Consider the following 22,623-nt stretch of genomic DNA (forward strand, 5'->3'; position numbering starts at 1 on the left):
AGGGCATGAATTAAGTGCTGGCACCATACTGGGGGTGACATTTTCTCACTTAATTCTAATGACAACCTTGGGATGTTCCTATGTTGCTCCTGTTTCACAGATGAGGAAACTGAGGCCCTACCAGGTTACGCAGATCTTGCCTACCCAGCTCCTAGGAGATGAAGTGGAGATTTAAGCACAGATCTGTCCAGTTCTAGAATCCAGGCTCTGGAGACCAGCCACTACTTTCCTTCCCTCCCCACCACGTTTCCTGCCAGGTTCTCCAGACTCTGGCCTTCTTTTCCTTCTTTCTCCTTTCCTCCTCCTCCAAATACTTCATCATTTCTTAGCGGTATAGCTGTTTCGTTGTTACTGGTTTCCATACAAACACGTAATTCATATACGTCTGGTTTAAGGAGTCACACGAGCCCAGGTACCTACTACCTGGCCTGGGAAATAGAATGCAGCCAGCTCCTCTTGAAGCCCCTCCACAGCTCCAGAGTCCCAGCTAGTCCCACCTTGGCTGGCAGTGCCTCAGACCACCTCAGTCAAGAAAAGCAAGAACTGAACTCCACACCCCCAGCCCCACCCCGATCCTGGGCTTCCTCCTGTGTTAAAAGAATCACAACCCCCAAGTCCTCAAAACCAGAAACCAGGGAGTCATCTTTAGATGCTTCCTGCTTTACCCCTCAAGTCCTATTGATCCACTGCTCTCTTGTACCCAAGTTCCATTCCCACTCCACTGTCTGCAGCAAGGACTCTCAACGGGAGGGTCTCACCTTCTAGGGAGCATTTTGGAAATCATAGGGGCATTTTTTGACTGTCATTATTTCTGGGTCCTTTGGAGAGATTCAGATGACCCTTTCCATTTCTTAAAGTAAAACATAATTCATTTTATCAATAACTGAGGGCTGAATGTTTTCCATATCCAACATTTTGAATATGAAACTTTTTAAATTACTAAACCTCTACTTGGAATAGTCTCAAGTCTCAGGGTTTTAATCAGGTAGTTTGAAGCTCAGGAAGAAAGTATGGTGGTGTTAGTTTGGAGAACTTTTATTTCAGCAACCCCAAAGTCAGACTATCCTGTCCTGGAGCAGCTCAAAAACCAGCTTAATCTCCTCTTCTCTCTGTTATTTGTTCAAAGGTGCCCCAAGAAAGCACTGACTATCAACAATAGAGAGTCGCAAGGTCCACGTCTGAGCACACAGGCCTGTGGGCCTCAGGACTGGCAGCAGTGTGGCTGAACTCAGTCTTGGCCTCTGGGAAGCACACGTGTTCCTGGAGCCACAGGGCCCTCTACCAAGTGTTATCCTCTCCTTCTCATCCGTTATTTCCTGCCATTTCTGGCCCTGCCTGCAGCAGGCAGCCCTCTGCTGAAGAAGGGCAAAGAGGGCAGCAGAAAGCTTTAGGTGCTCCGTGCAGGCGCAAAGCCCGGTTCTCAGCCCCTCAAGGATTCCTCCTGCCCTGTGATGGCCCATCAATTCGGTGGCCTGACAATTCCTTGACCAGCTCAACATTACCCCCCTTCACCTCCATTCTCCTTCACTGCTCACTCCAGGGCCACACTCCAGACCTTATCATCACCTGGAACCACATCACATCTAAAGACTTAAACTCAAATCTCCTACTTTCCAGCTCAACTTTTTATTCTTCCAGTTTTCTCACTCATTCACTCCCGCTAAACCTCTTTCATCCCCACAAAACATGCTCCTTGCTGTCATCCATCCCTCTGGCCTCTCCTTCCATCTGTCAGTTCCATTCTGACCCACTCCCTTCTCTACCCACACTGGGTCTCACAGCCAAGCACATGAACTACTCTCCCACCAGCACCTTCAATTCTCTGCTTCTTTGTACTCATGACCCACCTATCTAGCAAAACCCCAACTCTGGATCCCTCCAGCTAGTCTGCTGTCTGCTTCTAGTTGCATGCTGCTGAGCACAGCTGGAGGAAATCACACCACTAATGATATTGATGCAACAACAAATAAATGGTTTCCAGCCTGAGCTGTATCACGCCAGGGAAAATCGGTTTCCTTTCCTTTGATCAGCTCTCATGTCCATTTCCTTTTTTCAATAACTCCAAGTCTTCCTTAAGCCTCATATCAAATTTCTAGCAGCAAATGATGACATGGTCTGTTATTTCATAATTGAATTAAAGGGGCTGGAACTGCTTCCACTTCCTGTGGGCTCATCCCCACCCCCCCATCCTCCCTTTCAAACCAAGGTCAAAGGTAGAGGCACACACCCAGGATATGAAGTGAAGACAGCCTCTGCCCTCAAGGATCTTACATTCCAGAGGCAGTTAGACCTGCGAACATGATGCTATGATACAAGCATGGAGGAATGGAGGTGTGTGAAAGTGGAAGACATCCAGAATAAGGAGCGTCTGAGACTTGTTTGGAGACCAAGGGATGAAATTCACAGCTGGGGCTCCTGGGCTGCAAGTCATTATCCCCTCGCCTCCCACAGCTCTCCTTTTAATAGCATTACCACTCTTTTTCCCCCCCATTAAAAAATGTGATAAAACATACATAACATTTACCATTTTAACTGTTTTCAAGTGCACATTTTAAAGGCATTAAGTATATTCACACTGTTGTGCAACCATCACCACCATTTATCTCCAGAAAAAAATGTTTTCCATCTTCTAAAATGGAAACTCTGAAGCCATTAAACAACAGCAACACTGACATCTTTTTATTCACCCAAGCCAGAGACTCTGGGTGACATCCTAGATGCCTCTTCCTTCTTTTGGCTCAGTTCTGCATTAAACCCCGCACCTGGCATAGCTGATTTCACTTCCTAAACACCTCCTGTCTGTACCGTTTCAGTAGGTTCCTAAATGGGCGCCGACAATCATCTTGCCCCCCTTCTCCCTGTCGGCTGAAGGACAAATGGCAGACTTCTGGATCTTGTCCATCGTGCTGTACCTCCTGCTTCCCCGACTCCTCCTCACATACCCTGGACAGGAGCCACTGGGAGGTCTGCATGCTGTCTCACGTCTCTATGCCACTGCACACGCAGGTTTCCCAGCTTGAACTGAATTTCTTTTCCTTGTCCACCTGAAACACTAGTCATCCTTTAAGACCCAGGTTAAGTGTCCTCTCTTCCCTGAAGCCCACCTAGCTCCTCATCCCCACCTCCCAGATCCTTCAGATGATACTGAATGTTTCCTAATGGGTGCTTTCATTATACTTTAATTTTATTCCTTATGACAAAGTACTGTAATTGCCTATTTCCCCTTGCCTGAAGAGCAAGAACCATGTCTAATTCATCGCTGTACAGCACTTGGCACCAAGGCTACAATGTATTGTTGTTCAAACTGTGACCTGAGGCAACCAGCAGTGGCTGAGATCCAGCCTATACTTTACTTGTCAAACTCTGCACCCTGGCATGGGGCTCCCTCTGCCCAGAGGAAACGGTGCTTTCTTCTAATAAGGCAGCAGTGTGGGATAGAGGTGGATCTGCCTGTCACACAGTAAGTGTTTGAATGTTAGTCTCCTCTCTCTCTGTCCCTTCTTCACTCCTCTATCAGCCAATGCCACTACTCCTGGGAGTGTAGCCGAGTGTCATCCTAGTCTCCAGAATCCAATCTCCTCTAGAGCCATGAAGGGCACAGAGCCCTCAAGGGGCATCCTTCTTTGGAGGAGAGCTTCCTTTGGCTCCTCTTCTATTTAGGTTCTGGTTCAGGGGCAGGCGTCTCTGCTAAAACTAAAGAGTATGTTACAGCCTTTTAAGGATTAAGTAGCATCTTAGAATTTTAAATCTACAGAATTTATGGGCCTCTTCTAGTCAAGGAGATGGCAAACACAAGCAGAGAGGCCTCCTTTCTCCCTTTCCTTGACCATGGTAGACATTGCCAATCAATCACAACAGTCTTACAAGCTTGGGATGTCTTAGAATCCTCAGCAGGACACTAATACATTGTCAGAACTGACATTTAAAATAAAACATTTATTGAACCCAACTCCTTATTTTAGGAATAAGGTGAGGACCTCTGTCCTCCATGACCCTCATTCCTCAACTCTGTCACTTCATCTCTAGTTAATCTTGACCTGAGATAATTCCCATTGATCATTGCATGAACATTCTTAAAGGGCTCCCTTCCCAGCAAGTCTTTCCTTAGCAGTCCTATTCCTTGGAATAAAGCTCTAGACAATTTAGCACTAAGAAACTTAGCATTAACTTCAGGGAGCTGCTTCAATCTCCTCACTTATTAGATGAAGAGTTGAAGTCCAGAGATTAAAAAAAAGTGATTTGCCCGAGACCTCAGAACAACTTATGACTGAGCTGGGTAAAGTCCAAACTTTCTAATTCCCAGGCCATGGCTCTCTCTACTGTACCTTCTTGTGGCTGAGTTCAATTCTTATTAATACTCAATGTGTGGAATCATAGACTTTGGAGTTAGGAAAAATTATATACATTACCTTTTCCAAACTTCCACAGAAGACAGATGTTCCTTCCTCTATGCTCCATTTCATGTGAGTGTATTAAAAGGGACACGTTAAAATCTAGAAATTTTAGGAAGCAGGAGATGTGTGTAGTGGAGAACCACTAAACCGGTATCGGTTGCTGCTCATCCACTGCCTGTGTGACTCGGGCTCTGGGCGGGCACTCACTTTGCTCACACTTTCCTGCCAAAGTCCTGTCCTAAAATGACCACATATTAACTAACCAGACAGTTTAGGGCTCTAGTCTCTCCCCCTTAAATGCCTGTTTCCCTTAATCTTTAGGAAACACGTCACCTACAAAAAACCAACGGAACAGAGCAAAATCTACAAGTTGGAGAGGTTTTTTTTTTCCTCTCTACATTTTGACCTCCTTATTTGGTTGCTGCAAATAAAACAGATCAGATATAGACTTCCTTAATCCATTTATCCTAAAAACAAATGCAGTGAACTCACGGTTAGACTTCTGTAAACTATTTTTTTTAAGAACTTTTATTGAGATACAGTTAACATACAATAAACTGCATATATTTAGAGTGTACAATTTGGTATCCCAATCTCCCAATTCATCCCCCCCCCAACCCTCCCCACTTTCCCCACTTGGTGTCCATATGTTTATTCCCTACATCTGTGTTGTAAACTATTTTTAAAATTTGATCCCAAGTATAGCTTGGGTTTATAAATGGTTGACATGGCTATTGGGTGGATGAGAGAATGGACCTAAGAAGTCTTAGAGGGTTATCCTCTGATGTTTTATATGAAAGAAAGATGCACTTCAGCCTCATTGGGCAACAGATGTCCAGTCAAACTTTCAGCAAAATTATTAGTCTCCTGGGGTATTTTTTGCCCTATTTCTCTCTCTAACGCATTCTTCCATTGGATAAATCCTGAAATCTACCCAAGTGAATATACTGGCTGGGCTCATGAGACAAAACACTGGTAATCCACAAACTGGTCACCTTGTAAGTATCAAGGTCAGACTGGACTCTATTTTGATAGCCAGCTATCAGTCAGACAAGGGCAGACACACTCAATTTCTTTCATTCTCTAGTCTGTTCTATTATCACCATTTCCTTGGTGAACTCCAACTTACCTATGATCTCTTCTTTGACTTTCTCCCTTAGGCCCTGGGCTAGAGTTAAACACTTCCTCTTTTGCTTCCTCACCAGACTTTCACATAACTCTAACATGTTATCTTTGAAATCTTTGAAGTGACTTGTTTGTTTCTAGAGATTTCCCCATTAGAGTAAATTTGTTGCCACAGTCAATGACTTACTCACCTTTGTAACTTCCAGCATCATAGCAAAGTGCCTGGTACTAAGCAAGCACTGAATAAGTAATGGGTGAATAATCCACGAATGATAAGTGAGTGAAAGAGTGGTCTGATACAAATGGCCTTTCAGTTTCCTGCCATCTTTCTGTTCCGTGATCATACGTATTAACTATTACTCTTTACTCAGCACTAAACTCTGTGCCGTGTCGTAAGGGAAAGAGTAAGGAGGGAGGGAAGCTCACCCTATAGGGTGTCTTTGCTCCCTCTTGGAGGCTGTGTAACTGTGTAATACGCCCTTCTTTTCCGTAAAGGAAATGTGGTCACTTACAGCACAGGTATGCCAACTCCTCCATCCAAATGAGTGAACTGTAGGTAGGATGAAGTAAGAACATTTGGAAAACTGGATAAGGCATGATAAAGAATTACGGAAGCAGCTCCACTCTTATCACTTAATGTTGTTCCACATGTATATTTTTCTCTATCAGAGAAATACGGAAGGACACTGATTTATCCAAAGCAATGGAGTATCACTGTCTTTTTTTTTTTTTCCTGAATATTTCTTCTACTCCACTGAGTAAAATATTTGAAGCCAGAACAGTTCAAGATTAAGTTTACTTATTTGTTTGCTTATTTTAGATGCTGGCTTATGTAAAAGTGTGTGACTGATGAAAATCTCTGGGTACTCCAGGGGAAAACAAAACTTCATAGTTTAAAAAAGCAGTCAAACAGCCCATAAACAAAGAACTCCTTATGTGTTCAAATACAAAGATACTCTTATACTTGGAGTGTTAACTCTTTCTTTTGCCCTTCTGGACCAGAAGATCAAGGTTAAATACAGTAAAGATTTCCATACCAAACTTAACAAATCTCTCCCCTTGGAGGAGGGAGGTGGGGAGGGGGGAATAACAAGCTTTAAAGAAAATCTTCCGCACCTGGGGTCAGTCTTGAGGCCCTCCTTGGAGTCCCTCGACCCCTTCTTTTCTTGTGGTTGTCCCACCATGAAAAATTTATCTCTGATGGTGGGGAAATCATCCAGCAGGGCTCTCAGGCTGTTGCAGTATGCCATGATCTGCCCCCGAAGAGCATAGTGAGACATGCGGCAGTTGAACCTGAGAAGTCAGAAGAGATGATGTGCAAAGGTAAATCCCAGTTGCTCCATCTCTCACAGACGTACTGGGAGATAAGTCCCGGGAGACTTTTCAAAGAAAATAGAGAACCTCTGCCAAGAAGAAACTTCTATCTTGGTGAGGTTGCTATTGCCTGAAGGCAGAAGCATGGACCTCTTCCAAGTGCCTCTAAGCCATCACTTCTGAGGCTTCTTCCTCTGTGTGTCAGAAGACAGTTTAATTTGCTTCTATCCAGTAGGACTGTGGCTTATTTAAACACAAACCAGATGATTAATTGTCTGGATTTCTGTATAATACTGCTGTTTATTGAATTCAGAGTCAGAAATGAGCATGTGTGGTTCATATATACTATACTTACTGCTGGCAATATTCAACTATAACATCTCTCTTGACTTTCCCAATTTCATCCTGTGAGAAAAAGAGAATGACAGTTTTCCTATTAGACAGTTGACTATAAGAATTCCCCAAGCTAATATATGTGTACAAATTTATAGCCAACTTAAAGCAGGAGAAGGCCACACAGTTGAGATATTCTTTCTGAAGATCAACCTGTTGGGAGATACTCCTTGGTGGGTCTTTCCTACTCCAGTGCATATTGTGAGTACACCAAGAATTCAGGCCTTTACCTGAACCATTCCTCAGGGTTATGTTTGCAGAGAGCAGTCTGGAGGGATAAGGTAATATCTCCCTCCAGGAAAAAGGGCAGGTTTGCTATAAAAGAGCTAGATTCCCAAGCTCAATGTTACTCAAATGTGACACAAAACTGCGTGCACCTAGTGTCCTCCCTGTTGCCCTTGTGGGACGCGGGGGGCCAAGGGAAGTGACACGAAACATGAGGTCCACGATGCTGGCTCTGCTGTGAGTAACAGAGTTCTTTATCTCTGACCTAGGAGTCTTGTGTCCTCGGCCAGAATCCTCACAACAGTAACAGGCTAACTTATTAGCTTAGAAGTAGGCTAAAATCCCAGACCTTGACAAAACTGGCAATTATATTGCCTGAACACTCTCTAATCTGATAGGCATTGGATATTCCTGAAGGGAAGTTAATGAGCTAATATATTTTTCACTTGGTCAATACTCTTTGAATATTATAGTTGAAAAAGTAATTTACTTATTAAAGTAATTTACTTAATTACTTATCAAAAGGAGTCCTTTGCCCCCATCCCTGCTCAGCAGTAATCTAGAAGGTCTAACCTCCATAATATCTAATTTGTAGAACTGGATTAGGTAAACTGAAGTCTTTCCTTTTCAGTCACGGGTAGGGACAAAGCCTAGAGATTGTAAATATATATATTTACAATCTCTATATTAGCCTAAGGACTTCCTCATCAAAAAAAATTAATGAATAATGAAATAATATCCATAAAATTAAGCATCACTTTTAATTGACTAAAGGTTTGAATCTTATAATACTTTTCAAAAGATTAGTTTAGTATAAAACCCTTAAATAGAAACATGGTGGTAGTGTCTGAAAAACCAAGATAACAGGTGAATTAGATGGCAAGAGCCCTTGCTCACCTTGTCTAAACCTCCTAAGCACCTGTGGGTCACTCAGGAGTTGTCAAATGTTCCAGAGCAGGTGCTGAAACTAATTCTGTTTAGAAAGTGACAAAGCAAAATGTGCCCCTGGAAAAATATACATATTTTAAGAACTAGACTGAAATCAGCTTGAATTCCTTCCTTTCTGTTTCTTATTGAACTCTCTTTTTTATTTCTTTGTATTTTCAATGGTTCTATCCAAATAGGCTGAAAGCAACAGGTTCCAAGTTAAGAACTTTTACTTGCTCAAATGTAAAAGAAGATGAGATCTTTAGGGAGCCCTTCTTACTACACTCACGAGGTTCTTCATCCTGTCAGCCACGGCTTGTCTCCTGAGGAGGAAGGTGTTCAGCATCATGTCCCGCAGCCCCACCTTTTCTAGTTGGATAGACACAAAAGCTTCCGGAGCTCTGACGGGTGAACAGAGATATGTGAGCCCCAGGCAGGAGGTAAGTGGACATACAACAAGAAGACAACTTGAGAGTCTCTGGGGAACAGGAACACCTGGGGCTGTATCCTGGGCACTGCGGCAGAAGAGCAGGTGGCTCTGCTTCTGTGGTTCTCACCTGCTCCAAGTGTTTCTCTTATATTTGCTGGGGATGCTGAGGAGTCACATCCTTGTTGGGGACCCCTGTGTGCCTGAAGCATACATCAGCAGTCCCTCATCACTCCCAAACTTCACAGCCCGGCCTGGTGTTTGTACTCCCAAGGTCCCTCTGCACCCTCCTGGTCTGACTGTAGGGGTACCTGGACTGAAGTGGCCTCCTAAGGGTCCTCTTGACTAGACACATTGATCTTAAATCTCCCATCCACACATTGGGAATGTGAATTTAGGGCACTTGAACTCTGGCCACATGTCAGATTAATGGCATCTTGAGGAGTAGAGTAGATTTGCCTATTTTTTTTTTTTTCATTCTAAATTTGCCAGAATTAGACTAGAGTGTGATTGGTATGCCTCAATAAAATAAAACTCAGAATACTCATAATTATTACAGAATACAAATCTTTCTTTGTCGTGGTGAGACGAGATCAAGATAGAATAGGGCATCCCTGGTTTATAGATGTATGTCTGTAGATGCCGTGCCTCTCTGACAATGTACCATTCTATTATTCTAAGCAATGGAAAAACTCTTGTTAGAATAGTGAGGGTAGTTTTGTGCTTTTCTGTTCGAGATAGACATGGAAAATATGGACATGCTCATATTTTTCTTCTTATGTTCTACCCTCTTTGGAGTTTGAAAAATATAGAGAGGGAAGAAGGAGGGGAAGAAGGGAAGACAAAAAGAAAGGAGAAGAGGGAGAAGAGAAAAGAGCTTGCAGTTAGGAACAGTTGACTCTCCTTCATAGACTGGAGCCTATTAGAAGGAGCTGAGCCTTCTCATGTTCTAGAACGCTTTCAGACAAAGTCTTAGAAATGTAACACATGCTGGCCACTCTGGGAGTTTAGGCATCCTTCAGTCCTTCGGTCCCATAATACTAGTATTAACTGATTTAAAAGGGGATACTTTTGTTATTATAAACGACCCCCCCCCCACCCCGGTGCAGTACCTTCTGGTAGCCTGGAATCTTTCTGAAGGATGAGTAAGGGTATCTGGGACTTTCGGAGTTGAGGCTAACGGCATGCTTTCTATGCCATTCACAATTCTAGAATTTCTTCTTCTGGTTGGACCCACTCCACCATGATTTCTCAGACCCAAACTTATTTCCTAAAATATTTCAAACCAAAGTGAATTAAATTTGTTATATTTGTTAAGTCCTGTGGTACTGACTGTACAATTATCTCACAGTCACAACTGAACCCCAAATACATGTAAATGGCTGGATACACTAGGGGTGGGAGGGAGTGGAAGGGAGAGAAGAGAAGGGGAGGAAGGGAGAGAAGGAGCGAACGGAAGAGAGATACCATTTTGCACAATGAAGGGGTGAGGCACTCAGTGTGACTATTTCCAGAATAGAGTTGTCTAAAGTGCTCTGAGACAAAATTCTCCGTTTTATAAGGTGGCTAATTGGAATGCTTTGTATAGTGGCCTCTCAAGAAATACAGCTGATGAATTTCATGGCTGCAAGATCCGAAAAATCATCTCAGGGTACCCATTCTGGTATAACCTAAGCAGATGGAGGTGGGCTGTATATGCTGCCCTGCACAATGTAATAAAAGGAGGGAGAAGTGGAAGGAGGGTGGGGACGAGGGGAAGGAAGAAGGGGAAGAAAAAAAGGGAAATCTGTATCTTCCAATATTTCTATTGGTTATGGAGCTACAAAGCATGATGGATGGAATTCTTTTACATTTTTCTAAAATACTAACTAAAAGAAAAATATTAAGCCTTCAAAGGAAAGACTATTCTTCTTCAAAGAAAGAAAGAAGTTCTCCATATCTGAATTATTGAAGGAGACATAAGGAAAATGAGGCAAAAGGAAAAAATCTTGGGTTAAAAAGTCTATAAAGTGTCCATCTTGATTTTTCCGGAAGTCTCTTGGGCTATCCCAGTCTCCTGGAAATAGCAGAATACACCAGTTCAGAAGACTCAAGAGGTCTTAGAAAGGCTATGAGTGAGCTAAGAGGAAAGAAAACAAGCTCTGTATTCAGATCCCAGTGCTGACACTTAGCTGGTAATCTTGGCTCTGTTCCTAAGCTTTCATAATCTGTTTCCTCACCTAGAAAAAGGAGATGATGTCCTCCATCTAATAGGGCTGTTGAGAGGATTCCATGAGCCTGGGTATATCCACCACATAGCTTACTGCCTTGCCTGGGCCATAGAAACTGCTAAATTGAACCCTTAACTCTTTGACTCCTTCAATTGCACTCAAAATCCCAACCACGACCATCGTTTGTTTCTATCCTCAATTTCTTCCTCTTTTCCAGTCTCTTCCTACAAATATGATCACATCTATTTTATTCTTAATTCTCCTACATCTCAAGCTTCCCCTTCAATTCTGACCCAGCTTCTTAAAGAGTTTAAATGTCTGACTAAATGTTTGTGTCTCCCTGTAAATTCTTACGTTGAAGCCCTAATCCCCACTGATGGTATTTGGAAATGGGGGCTTTGGGAGGTAATTAGGGTTAGATGAGGTCATAAGGGGGGCCCTAATCTGATAGGGCTGGTGTCCTTATAAGAAGAGGAGGAGACACAAGAGCTTTCTCTCTCCCTGCCTTGTGAGGATAGTGAGAATGCAGCTGTCTGCAAGGATGAGAGCTCTCACTAGACGCTGACCATGTTGCTCCCTGATCTTGGACCTCTAGCCTCCAAAACTATGCAAAAAAATTTCTTGTTGTTTAAGCCACCCAGTCTGTGGTATTTTGGTATGGCTGCCCCAGCAGACTAATGCAGGAGCTGTAAATATACCCTGCTGCTACATTTCTATCATTCTCTCACTCCTTAACTCTGGCAGAATGGCTTTCACTCCAGAACCATTAAAACTGTTCTCTCAGAGTCAGCAATGAACTTTTGAGAATGTGAAGTAGCCTCACTTTAATCCCTACTCTTCTGATTCTTCCCTCTACATTTAACTCATCAAGTTCTTCCTTCTCTCCCTCCCCCTCCTTCACTTCCTCCTCCTCCTCCTCCTCAAAATAATAGCTTTATTTAGGTATAATTGACATCCAATAAGCAACACATATTTAAAGTGTATAATTAGATAAGTTTGAGCATATGTATACAACTGCGAAAACATCACTGCAATCAAAATAATGACCAGAGTCATCCCTCCCACCCAGGCCCCTTCCTCAAGCAATCATTGCTCTGCTTTCTGTAGCTATAGATTAGAATGCATTTCCTAGAAATTCTACATAAATGGAATCATGCAGTATATATTCATTTTTTTTGGTCTGGCTTCATCCATATTGTTGTATATGTCAATAATTCATTTCTTTGTATTATTGGGTAATATTACATTGTACAAATATACCACAGCTTGTTTATCCATTCACTCAGAGATGGATATTTAGTTTTTTTTCCAGTTTTTGGCTATTTTAAAAAAAGCTGCTATAAACATTTATGTATGTCTTTGTATGGACATGTGCTTTCATGTCTCTTCGGTGGTCACCCAGGAGTGAAATGGCTGAACCATATGGTAAGTATATGTTTAACTTTCTAAGAAGCTGCCAAACTGTTTTCCAAGGTAACTAACAATTTTGCATTCCCATCAGCAGGGTATGAGAGTTCCAGATCCTCCACATCCTGCCAAGACTCAGAATAGTTTATATTTTAACCATTCTAGTGGGCATGCAGTGGTTGTTCACTGGGGTTTTAATTGCATTTATGTAATAACTAATGCTGTTGAACATTGTTTTATGTGCTTATTTGCCATTTGTACACCTTCCTTGGTGGCTCATTTCTTCTTGAAACACTCTGCATCTTTGGCTTTGATGACAGAAACAATTTCATTCTCTCTCTGTCTCTTTCCTTTCTTGCTCCTTTCCCTTCCTTCCTTCTTTTCCTTCCTTCCTCTTGTTCCCTCCCAATGTCTCCACCATTTATTCCTGCTTACTATATCATTAGACCTCTTCCTGTCCCACATTTGTAGAAGAGTATATAAATACATGCATATATATTACTATATGTATTCACATATTCGTATACATATAAATAACCTTAATGCCTTCCTACCCCTCCTTGTGCTGTGAGTCTTTCCAGGCTATTACTCTAGTGCCTTCCCACCTCTGCTCTGTCCTCCCATTCAGTGACTTTCATCATTTGCTTCCTGGATGAATCTCAGGGAGTGACTTATAAGCCTCTCAACCTGGAAAACCCTACTTATATCTGTTTTACATATTCATATTCTTCATAAGATTAAATTAATTGAATAAAAGACTCCATATGTCAACTATGCATGAAAACCACAGGTGGGGCCAAGCTGGGCTTCCCATTTTTTCCAAGTACACATCTGCCCTTTCAAACTATGCTTGAGTATCTGAAGGCCATCTCTGCCAGTCAAAAAACTCATCCTTCAAGTTTTCCCAAATGCCCCCACTCTGTGCTGCCCTTCCTGGTTCCCCAGTTATGACCTTTTTTTAATTTAAATTCCTTCTATAGCTTGTTGAACCTGTATTATTCCTGTATTTGAACCACTTATGAGCCTGCCCCTTTTATACACCGGATAGAAGTTCCTTAGGAGTATGAATTGTACCTCAGTACTATCTATGAGCCTAACTTAAAGTAGGTACTGAATTAAGATTCAGGAAGTTGAATTTTTAAAAATCAATGTAACTCACTCTATTCCTATTTTTCTACTTCAGTATTTCATTTCTATGGGAATTAGTATTTGGCAATAGAAGTGGGGATTGAGTATTCTTGCCATACTCACAAACTTATACTCTTTTATTAATGTAAAGAGTAAAAATAGAGAAATAGAGGTAAATAAATGTGCTAAGAGGTAAATGTGGTCAGCTATATAGAATTCATAAGGCTTAAAGAATGCTTAAGACCATCTGGAAAGTTGACTTCCAAAAGTCATATATAATTTTACACTTAAGTTACATTCACAAGTGTATACACACAATAGAGAACTATACAGTTGTTTTTTAAAATGGGGGGAAAATCTCTATGAACTGATTCAGAGTGATTTCCAGGATAAACTGTTAAGTGAAAAAAAAAATGCCAAAGAGTATTATATACAGATAAAATCTGCAACTCTTTCATGATAGAATCATCAAAAAACTAGAAACAGAAGGGAATGCCCTTAACCTGGTAAAAGTTATCTAAGAAAAACTCATAGCTAACATCATACTTAATGGCTAAAGATTGAAAGCTTTCCTCCTAAGATCAGGAATAAGACAATAATATCCACTCTCCCCATTTTTATTCAACCTTGTACTAGAGGGTCTAGCTAGGGCAACTTGGCAAGAAAAAGTAATAAAAGGCATCTAGATTGAAAAGAGAGTGGTAAATTTATCTCTATTTGAAGATAACATAATCTTTTATAAAGAAGATATAAGGAATACATACATATACACACAAGTAAGCTATTTACAAGTTTAGAAAGGTTGCAAGATAAAAGATCAACAGTGTTTCTATATACTAGTAATGAACACTGAAAATGAAATTAAGAAAACAATTCCATTTATAATAATATAAAAAAGAATAAAATATTTTGGAATTAATTTAACAAAAGAAGTACAGAACTTGTATACTGAAAACTATAAAATATTGTTGAAAGAAATTAAAGAAGACATAAATAAATGAAAAGACTTCCCATGTTCATGGATCAGAAGACTTAATATTGTTAAGATGGCAATGGTACTCAAACTGATCTACAGATTCAATGCAACCCCTGTCAAAATCCCAAATGGCTTTTTTTGTATGTGTGAGTATGCAGAAATTGACACGCTGATCCTAAAATTCATATGAAAATGCAAGGGACTCAAAATAGCTAAAGCAATCTTGAAAAAGAGGAACATAGTTGGAAGACTCATACTTCTTAATTTCAAAACTTATCACAGCTCTTCAGTAATCAATACACAGTGGTACTGGTATAAAAGCAAAAATATAGATAAATGGAGTAGAATTAAGGGTTCAGAAATACACTCTTACCTCTATGGTCAATTGATTTTTGTCAAGGGTGCCAGGACAATGCAACGGGGGAAAGATGTGTCTTTTCAACAAATGATACTGGGACAGCTGGATAACTACACTCAAAAGAATGAAGTTGGACCCCCTATCTCACACTACATATAAAAATTAACCATAAATGAATCATAGACCTGAATGTAAGAGCTAAAACTACAAAATATTTAGAAGAAAACATAGGAGTAAATCTTCGTGAGTTTGGATTAAGCAATGGTTTCTTAAATGTAACACCAAAAGAACAAGAGACAAAAGAAGAATAGGTAAACTAGACTCATCAAAATGAAAAACTTAAAAAAAAAAAAGACTTTTGTTTCAAAGAACACCATCAAGAAAGTAAGAAGATGATCCTCAGAATGGAAGAATATATTTGCAAATCATATACTTGATAAGGAACTTGTATTCAGAATATGTAAAGAACTCTTACAATTCAATAATTTAAAAAATCCAATTTTATAAAAGGGCAAAGGATTTTAATAGATATTTCTTTAATATAGAATACAAATAGCCAATAAGCACATGAAAATATGCTCAGTCATAAGTAATTAGAAAAATAAAAATTGAAGCCACAGTGAGATATTTTACCCCCACTAGGATGGCTAAAATAAAAAAGACACTAAGAAGTGTTAGCAAAACTCAAAACATACACATGTCCTTACAAACACTTGTACATAAATATTCATGGCAGCATTATTCATAATAGTCAGAAAAAGAGAAAAAACCCATGTCTGTCAACTGATGCATGGATAAATAAAATGTGGTATATACATATAGAATACTATTCATCAGTAAAAAACAAAATAAAAAGGAAGTAATGGTACATGCTTCGACATGGATGAAACTTGAAAACACTATGCTAAGTGAAAAAATTCAGATATAAAAGGCCATATGTTGAATGATTCCATTTATATGAAATGTCCAGAATAGGCAAATCTATAGAGACAGAAAGTGGGTTACTGGTTGCTAGGAGCTGATGAAAGTGGGGAATGGGGACTGACTGCTAATGGGTACAGGATTTCTTTTGAGAATGAGGAAAATATTCCGGTATTAGATAGTGGGCAATGACTGCATGATCTTGTGAATTATACATTAAAGGGATGAATTTTATGTTACCTGAATTACATCAATAACAACTAAAAAAATTGGAAAAAAAAGAGAATAGATTTTGTGCTATCTTTTGTGAAAAAAAGAAGGGCAAATGTATCTGCTTACCTTCGCAAAAGGAAATACAGGAAGGATAAAAGGAAAACAATGGAATCATTCATTTATCTACAAAGGGTAGGGGTGGAAGAACAGGATATTTTCTGCTGGTTGATTCTAGCTAGTCAATATCACAGAGTTACCTACAATGGAAAAATTATTAGCAAACCACTGAAAATTATGAGACCCAGTAAGAATTTGATCACGTGTTAGTTTGTATTAGGAAAGAAGGGAGGGGAAGAGGTAAGGAGAGATGATAAAAAGATACGGGGTGGGATAAAAACAGATGATTGAACTTGGTGTACCCCCCCCAAAAATAATAAATTAATAAATAAAATTAAAAATAAATAAATAAATAAAAAAGATACGGGGTGGGGGGGATGGGAGAAGGAGAAAAAAGGGGAGGATAGGAAGAAGGAAAGGAGGGAGGAGTAGAGGAAGAGTGAAGGAGGGAAAGGGAAAGGGAGGGAAGAACCGGGCAGCCTGACAGCAGCTGGCGGTGGTGGTAGCACGCCTCAGACTTCTTTATTTTACAGGCTGACCTTGACATCAGCAGGACAGCCCCCTCCGAGAGTGTGATAGAAGGACGCCTGCTGGACAGCCACCATTAAAGCATTTTTCTGAGTAGCTTGGCATGCAAGAGTCACTTGCATATTTTCCACTCCCGAATGGAACAAGAGCTAAAGGAATAAAACGTGAAAGTAATTAGGAATTTCTCTCATAACAGAAGGAGGTAAAGTTGAGGGTGGGGACCACCACTTAATATGTAAATATATGAATCAAACTGCTGGATGTGCTGAGATCCTTGCTCCTCTGCCACAAGCCCGAATCTGGTCTCTCCCTAAGCGGTATTTCATGCTAAGAAGGCAGGCTCCAGGCCTAACTGCTCTGTATCTGGACACCATCAGCTTTCCCCAGTTGTCAGAAAGGATGAGTAGGCTCTGATTAACTAGCAAACATATGCTTAAAGACAGGCTTTTGTAAAACTGCCTAGATTAGATTCATGTTTAAAACATATGCACACAAATACAAACCTGCACATACACATATAGAAGCAAAGAAGTCCATCTGAGTGGCAGGAGAAAATAGCACAGGTTTGAAAAGATCAAAACTCCAATAACAAGTGTATTTTTTAAAGGCTTTGTGCAAAGATGGTAAGATGGCTCATTACATGTGTTTTGGTTTTGTTTGTTTTGTCTGTTTGTTTTTGGCAGCGCCACGCAGCATGCAGGATCTTAGTTCCCCAACCAGAGATCAAACCTGTGCCACCTGTAGTGGAAGCATGGAGTCTTAACCACTGGACCTCCAGAGAAGTCCCAGCGTCTCCTTCCTTTTAATACCAAACAGAGGTTATCACAAGTGGTATTGCACATCAAACAATGCAAGACATCATCATTATTTATGAACTTGGAACATTTTCTGGTATATGGGGTCAAACTAATATGAATTAAATACTATAATTTTTTAAGGAATACATGAACAAATCACTTAATTTTACTTTTTAGTTTATTTTCTTAAAAAAATAAACAATTTACCTTAAGAATGGCTTCCTTTGTATGAAAACTAAATTTGCCAACTTGGTTATCATCCACCTCAGAGATGGCTAAGACAAGAGTAGCAGGAGAATATCTGCAAGAAGAAACATGACGTTGTTTTGATGTGTCATACCATTAGTCAGGAGATGCCCGTTCTGATGGGACAGAATGACATGTGATCAGCTCTGAGACGTCAGTAGTAACAGCACGTACAGATTTTACATAAGACTTGGTATTTCCACCCAAGGGCTAAAGGGCTCCAGGGTCTTTTCAGTCCTCATTGGCTTTGATCTCCTTGCAGTTTGGTTGTGGTGACCATCTAACCCAGAGTGTCTGAAATTCTTTTCTCTTGATCACCATTCCACTGCTCTCTTCTGTTTTTCCTCTTACCTTCTTGACCTCATCTGCACAGGCCTCACTGACTTGGTCTCCTTTGCTCACTTCCTAAATGCCATCCAGTTCTTGCTCTCTCCAATCATCTAAATGTTCTTGGCAGCCTTGTTTCTGCCTTGGGAGTTGGGTCCTTTGTCCACAACTATGAGACTTTGTCAAGTAATTTAGTATCTATGAATATTGATTTCTGCATCTATAAATGGAAATATCACCTATCTTGTAGAGTTATGGCAAATATGAAGTGAGATAAATGCATGAATGTGCTTTTCAAAATGTAAGTCACTGTGCTCATGTCTGGTATATGTTGTTGTAATGGCACTAGACTCCAAAGTGATAACTTGAAGGAATTCACGTACATAAAACAAATGAAAATTCAGGATACAAGTTCCTTGGATGTGAAAACCTTCCCCTGGTAATTCAGAAAGCTCCTCAGAACTTAAAGGATCTCTAGGTCACCATGGGGAGGACCAGTGGTCCTGACCACTTGGCCAGACCACAGAGCATTCAGACAGTTTGCACTGATTGGCTGATGCTGGCTGAACAAAAATATGGCCTATTTTCACAGCAGCGTAAAATCTCAGCTCTGGCAGGAGGCCCTAGATGATGCAGAGAACAGCTTGGCTCCAGGTTGGAGACCTAGCCTCACCTGAGGCCCAATCACACTTCCTGCCTTCCGTTTCTGAGAGATATCTCTGTACTCTTACAATAAATTACCTTTTTGGTTCAGGTTGTGTGACAGGATAGAGCAGGGGAGACTTTGCTGCCAGGGGACATGTGGCAATGGCTGGAGATATTTTTGATCATCCCAAATGGGGCATGCTACTAAACCACCTCTGATGTACGGGACAGCCCCCTTCAAGAAAAAGTCTTCCAGCCTCAAATTTCAGTAGTGCTGAGGTTGAGAAATTCTAAGATACTGTATCCTATGGTCCTAAGCCCTTCCTTCCAGCTTATGCTCTCTCCTTTAGCATATTGTTATGTTTTGAGCAGTGGTACACATTAAGCAAAGTGAAGGTGACTCTCCCTCCTTTGGCGTCAACTTTGCCTTCCTTGGGGTGGGACTCATACCAGGAATCTCCAGGGACAGAGCGAAGACCCCAGGGGAAGAGCAGGTTAGCAGAGAAGGAAAGAAGAGGGAGATAGAAGTTTATCCCTGGTACACATCAAAGACTGACTCTGTGTGGGGGAAAAAGATTCCTTTCCCCCACTGATGATCTGTTACTAGTAAGAGTGTTTTCTTTGGGGCAATGGGCTAAACCTACAGGGCATGAAAAAGGTTTCACTGGTTTGAATCGGCTTTTTTTATTGGCCAACAAAAGAGCCTGACTGAAATACTGCCATACGTGTTAGATTTGCACATCACATTAGAGTTTTGAGGAAACTTTCAAAAAACTTGGCTCACTTCTTCCTAGTCCCAGGGAAAGTGAGAGCAGGAACTTGGGTGGGATCTGTGTCTCTTGCTCCATCAGACCAATCCTCACACCCTTTCTATCTGGAAGCAACATGGCCGCGCTGGGCAGCTGCTGAGCTGTGATTCCATCCATTTGAGCTCTGTAATCTGATTCCTCTATTTCTCAGTTACTTGATTTTTAATCCAATTATCCCCCTCAATTGAGATCTTATTTTTCCCCCCTCTTACTAAAAAAAGGAAAGAAAGGAAAGGAAAAACATTGACATCATGGCAGATAGATTATAAGGGAGAGAATTTAGAATGCAATTGCATTTGCATGGCCAGTGGTGACAGAAATTCTTTTTCACTGGCCATTCATTCTACTGTTACGTTATTTTTACTTTGACCCTCTTAAGGCTCACCTGTCTACACGGTCACTGTCCTCCAGCAGAGACGTTATAAAGACAGGAGGTGGATGGACCACCTTGTCCTCGTGTGATGCAAATTCAAAATGAATAGGCCTCAGATACAAATGGAACTCTTCAAAACCCATTTCACACGCCAAATCCTTATAGAGACTAAAAGGGAGAAAAAAAGCCAAGATATTTGCTATTATTTTCCCCTAAAAGGAAAGTAAGTATAAGAAAACCAAACCAGCTGAATAAGCACAAAAGCAAAAGTCAAAACAAAAGTAAGCCAAGTCTGGTGCGAAGTGAATGAGTCACGAAGATTTTGAGTCTGCCCTAAGCTCTGACAGTTAAAGATGGTAGTTACGGTAGGAGGAGATACGCTTCGGCACTTCCTCAGCTCTCATTTCCTGCAAGCTGGCTTCTCTTTTCAGAGCCCTTCCGAGGTCACCAGCATAGCCCTCAATAGAAGGTTCACCAGAGCTCCTCACGGCTGGCCTGTCTCCTCCTTGAGGAACACTTCTGTTCTCCTGGATCCAGGATCTCTATGCTTCTGCCTCATGACCACGCTCTCTCAGTCTTCACTGGCTTCTTTTCCCTTTTTTTCTTCCTAAAGGAGCCCTCCTCCACAATCCATGCCACATCATTGGCCTTGTTGGAGACCCTGCAGGACTCCATGCGGGTCACCCAGAGCGCTTGGGAGGCCAGTGACACCAGGTGCATGCACACGGCCCCCCGCTAGATGGTCCCCGGGGCTGTTGACGACATGGTCACGGCCCCAGCAAACCTCAAAGAGCTGCACCCACCCCATGCCAGGGCCCTGCTGGGTGGCCAACCACCACTGCCCTCATCCTGCCACCACGGCCCCGTCCCACCACTGCTGCCGCCACTGCGTTCCAGCTTCTCCTCTTTGTTTTCAAACCCTGGTATTTTCTCAGGTTCCAAACCCAGTCCTCTTCTCACCTTCTCTTTGCCCTCCTTTGGGAGTCTGCTCATCCAACTCCAGGCCCTAACCATCACCCCCTTGTGTAAGAACCTGTGACCCCATCTCTGTCCTGCTTCAACTCTGAGCTCTACTCTCACTTGTCCATGGCTTGCAGCCAGGCTCCTTCCAGATGTCCTCTGGCATTTCAGCCTTCTGGGTCTAGAATGCCTTCCCTTCCTCTCTTACCCCCATTCTAACACATTTCTTCACCTTGAGAAGTTGGTACATTAAGGCTGAGTTCAGATGGCACCTATATTAGTTTCCTTGGCTGCTGTGAAACAGTACCATAAACTGGGGGGCTTAAACAATAGAAATTTGTCTCAGTTCTGGAGGACAGAGGTCCAAGATCAAAGTATTGCAGGGTTTGTTCCTTCTGAGGGTTTCGAGTGAAGGATCTGTTCTAGACCTCTCTCTTTGACTTATAGATTGCCATCTTGTCCTTGTGGCTCCACACAGTTTTCCTCCTGGGTATGTCTGCCTTTTCTTATAAGAACACCAGTCATATTAGATAAGAGTCTACTCTAATAACTTTATTTTAACTTGATTACCTGTGTAAAGACCGTATCTCCAAATAAGGTCACATTCTGAGGCACTAGGGCTTAGGGCTTGAACATACAAATTTTGGAGATACACAATCATCCCTAGGCCCGCTTCTGGAGCTTTCTCCCTTTCACTTAGAAAGAATAAAATACATCATTTCCCATGCTCCTATAGTATTTTGTTCATATGACTGAAATATCATATTAAACTTTATTAGGGGTAACTTTTACATTGTGAGCTCCCTGAGAACAAGGATCAGAAATTATGAGGAGGTAGCATCATAGTGGTTAATAATACCTTGGCTCATCGTTTGAATTCTGCTTCTACTACTTTCTAGTTATGTGATCTCAGGCAAATTACTTAACTTTTCTGAGCCTCTACCTTCTTGTTGGTAAAATGTTTGTAAGCTATCACATCACATCACATCATATCATATGCATGTCATAAAGCCATCATATTGTAAGACTATTCTGAGAATCCAATGAACTAATGCACACAAAGTCCCCAGTACAGACCCTGGTCACAGCTGGCCCTGCACAGTGATTGATGGTAGGTGACTGGACTCCGTGTCTTCAGGGCCTCTCATGGGACAGAGCACAACAGAACTCATACATGTTTGCAACAAATTCTGAAGTTCCATACTTTTCCAGTTTAGGGAACATGTTCACTTAAATGTCTTACCATCATCTCACGCTTATCCCTAAAACCTAACTCACTAAGCATTCTCTCCTCCTACCCGCTGAACCTTCCATACCTCTACCAGACCTGGATGCTGTCACTGACTCATTCTTACCTTTCTCTAGGCCCTCCACTGCTTCTGCTCTGCTATTCAACTTCACCACATTTGAGAGCAAATCCAATCAGTATTCACTGAGAGTCTGGTGAGGGTCAGGCTGTGTATGCCTGATAGGACACTATGGAAAACAGTGTGGACAGAGCTTTTGCATTTAGGGAGCTTACATTATCAGGAAAACCAATAAACCAATATTAAGCATCTAATTAAAAGGCAATGGCTGAATGGAGAGGAAGGCCAGGTGATTGGAGGAGAATCCAGCCTAGCTGAGTGGTCAGAGAGGCATGTGGGGAGGCCTGAGTGAGAGGAGAAGTAAGGAGGGAGGGAGAAAGGGAGGTTATCATTTCAGCCATTTAGAAAGCTCGCTCTGGCTACTCTGGGGGCGCAGATGGGGCAGGGCTTGCAGGTAGGGAGACTCAGAGTCTGTTATCCCCCATCTGGATCCTCA

The 22,623-nt window shown here is 41.5% G+C and overlaps 1 protein-coding gene across 1 annotated transcript in view; it reads right to left on the reverse strand.

The window, feature by feature from the left end:
- LOC130854855 (uncharacterized) overlaps positions 1-22,623 on the reverse strand; it is a 45,495-nt gene that overhangs the window by 395 nt on the left and 22,477 nt on the right. Inside the window, exons 8-14 of the mRNA XM_057737739.1 lie at positions 19,873-20,028; positions 17,668-17,761; positions 16,675-16,812; positions 9,918-10,075; positions 8,668-8,779; positions 7,189-7,238; positions 6,636-6,812 (exon numbers count right to left, since the gene is read on the reverse strand). Of these exons, the coding sequence (XP_057593722.1) occupies positions 6,636-6,812; positions 7,189-7,238; positions 8,668-8,779; positions 9,918-10,075; positions 16,675-16,812; positions 17,668-17,761; positions 19,873-20,028 (885 nt within the window). The remainder of the gene's footprint in view (positions 1-6,635; positions 6,813-7,188; positions 7,239-8,667; positions 8,780-9,917; positions 10,076-16,674; positions 16,813-17,667; positions 17,762-19,872; positions 20,029-22,623) is intronic.

The sequence above is a fragment of the Hippopotamus amphibius genome, chromosome 6 (assembly GCF_030028045.1).
Source record: "Hippopotamus amphibius kiboko isolate mHipAmp2 chromosome 6, mHipAmp2.hap2, whole genome shotgun sequence".
NCBI lineage: Eukaryota > Metazoa > Chordata > Mammalia > Artiodactyla > Hippopotamidae > Hippopotamus > Hippopotamus amphibius.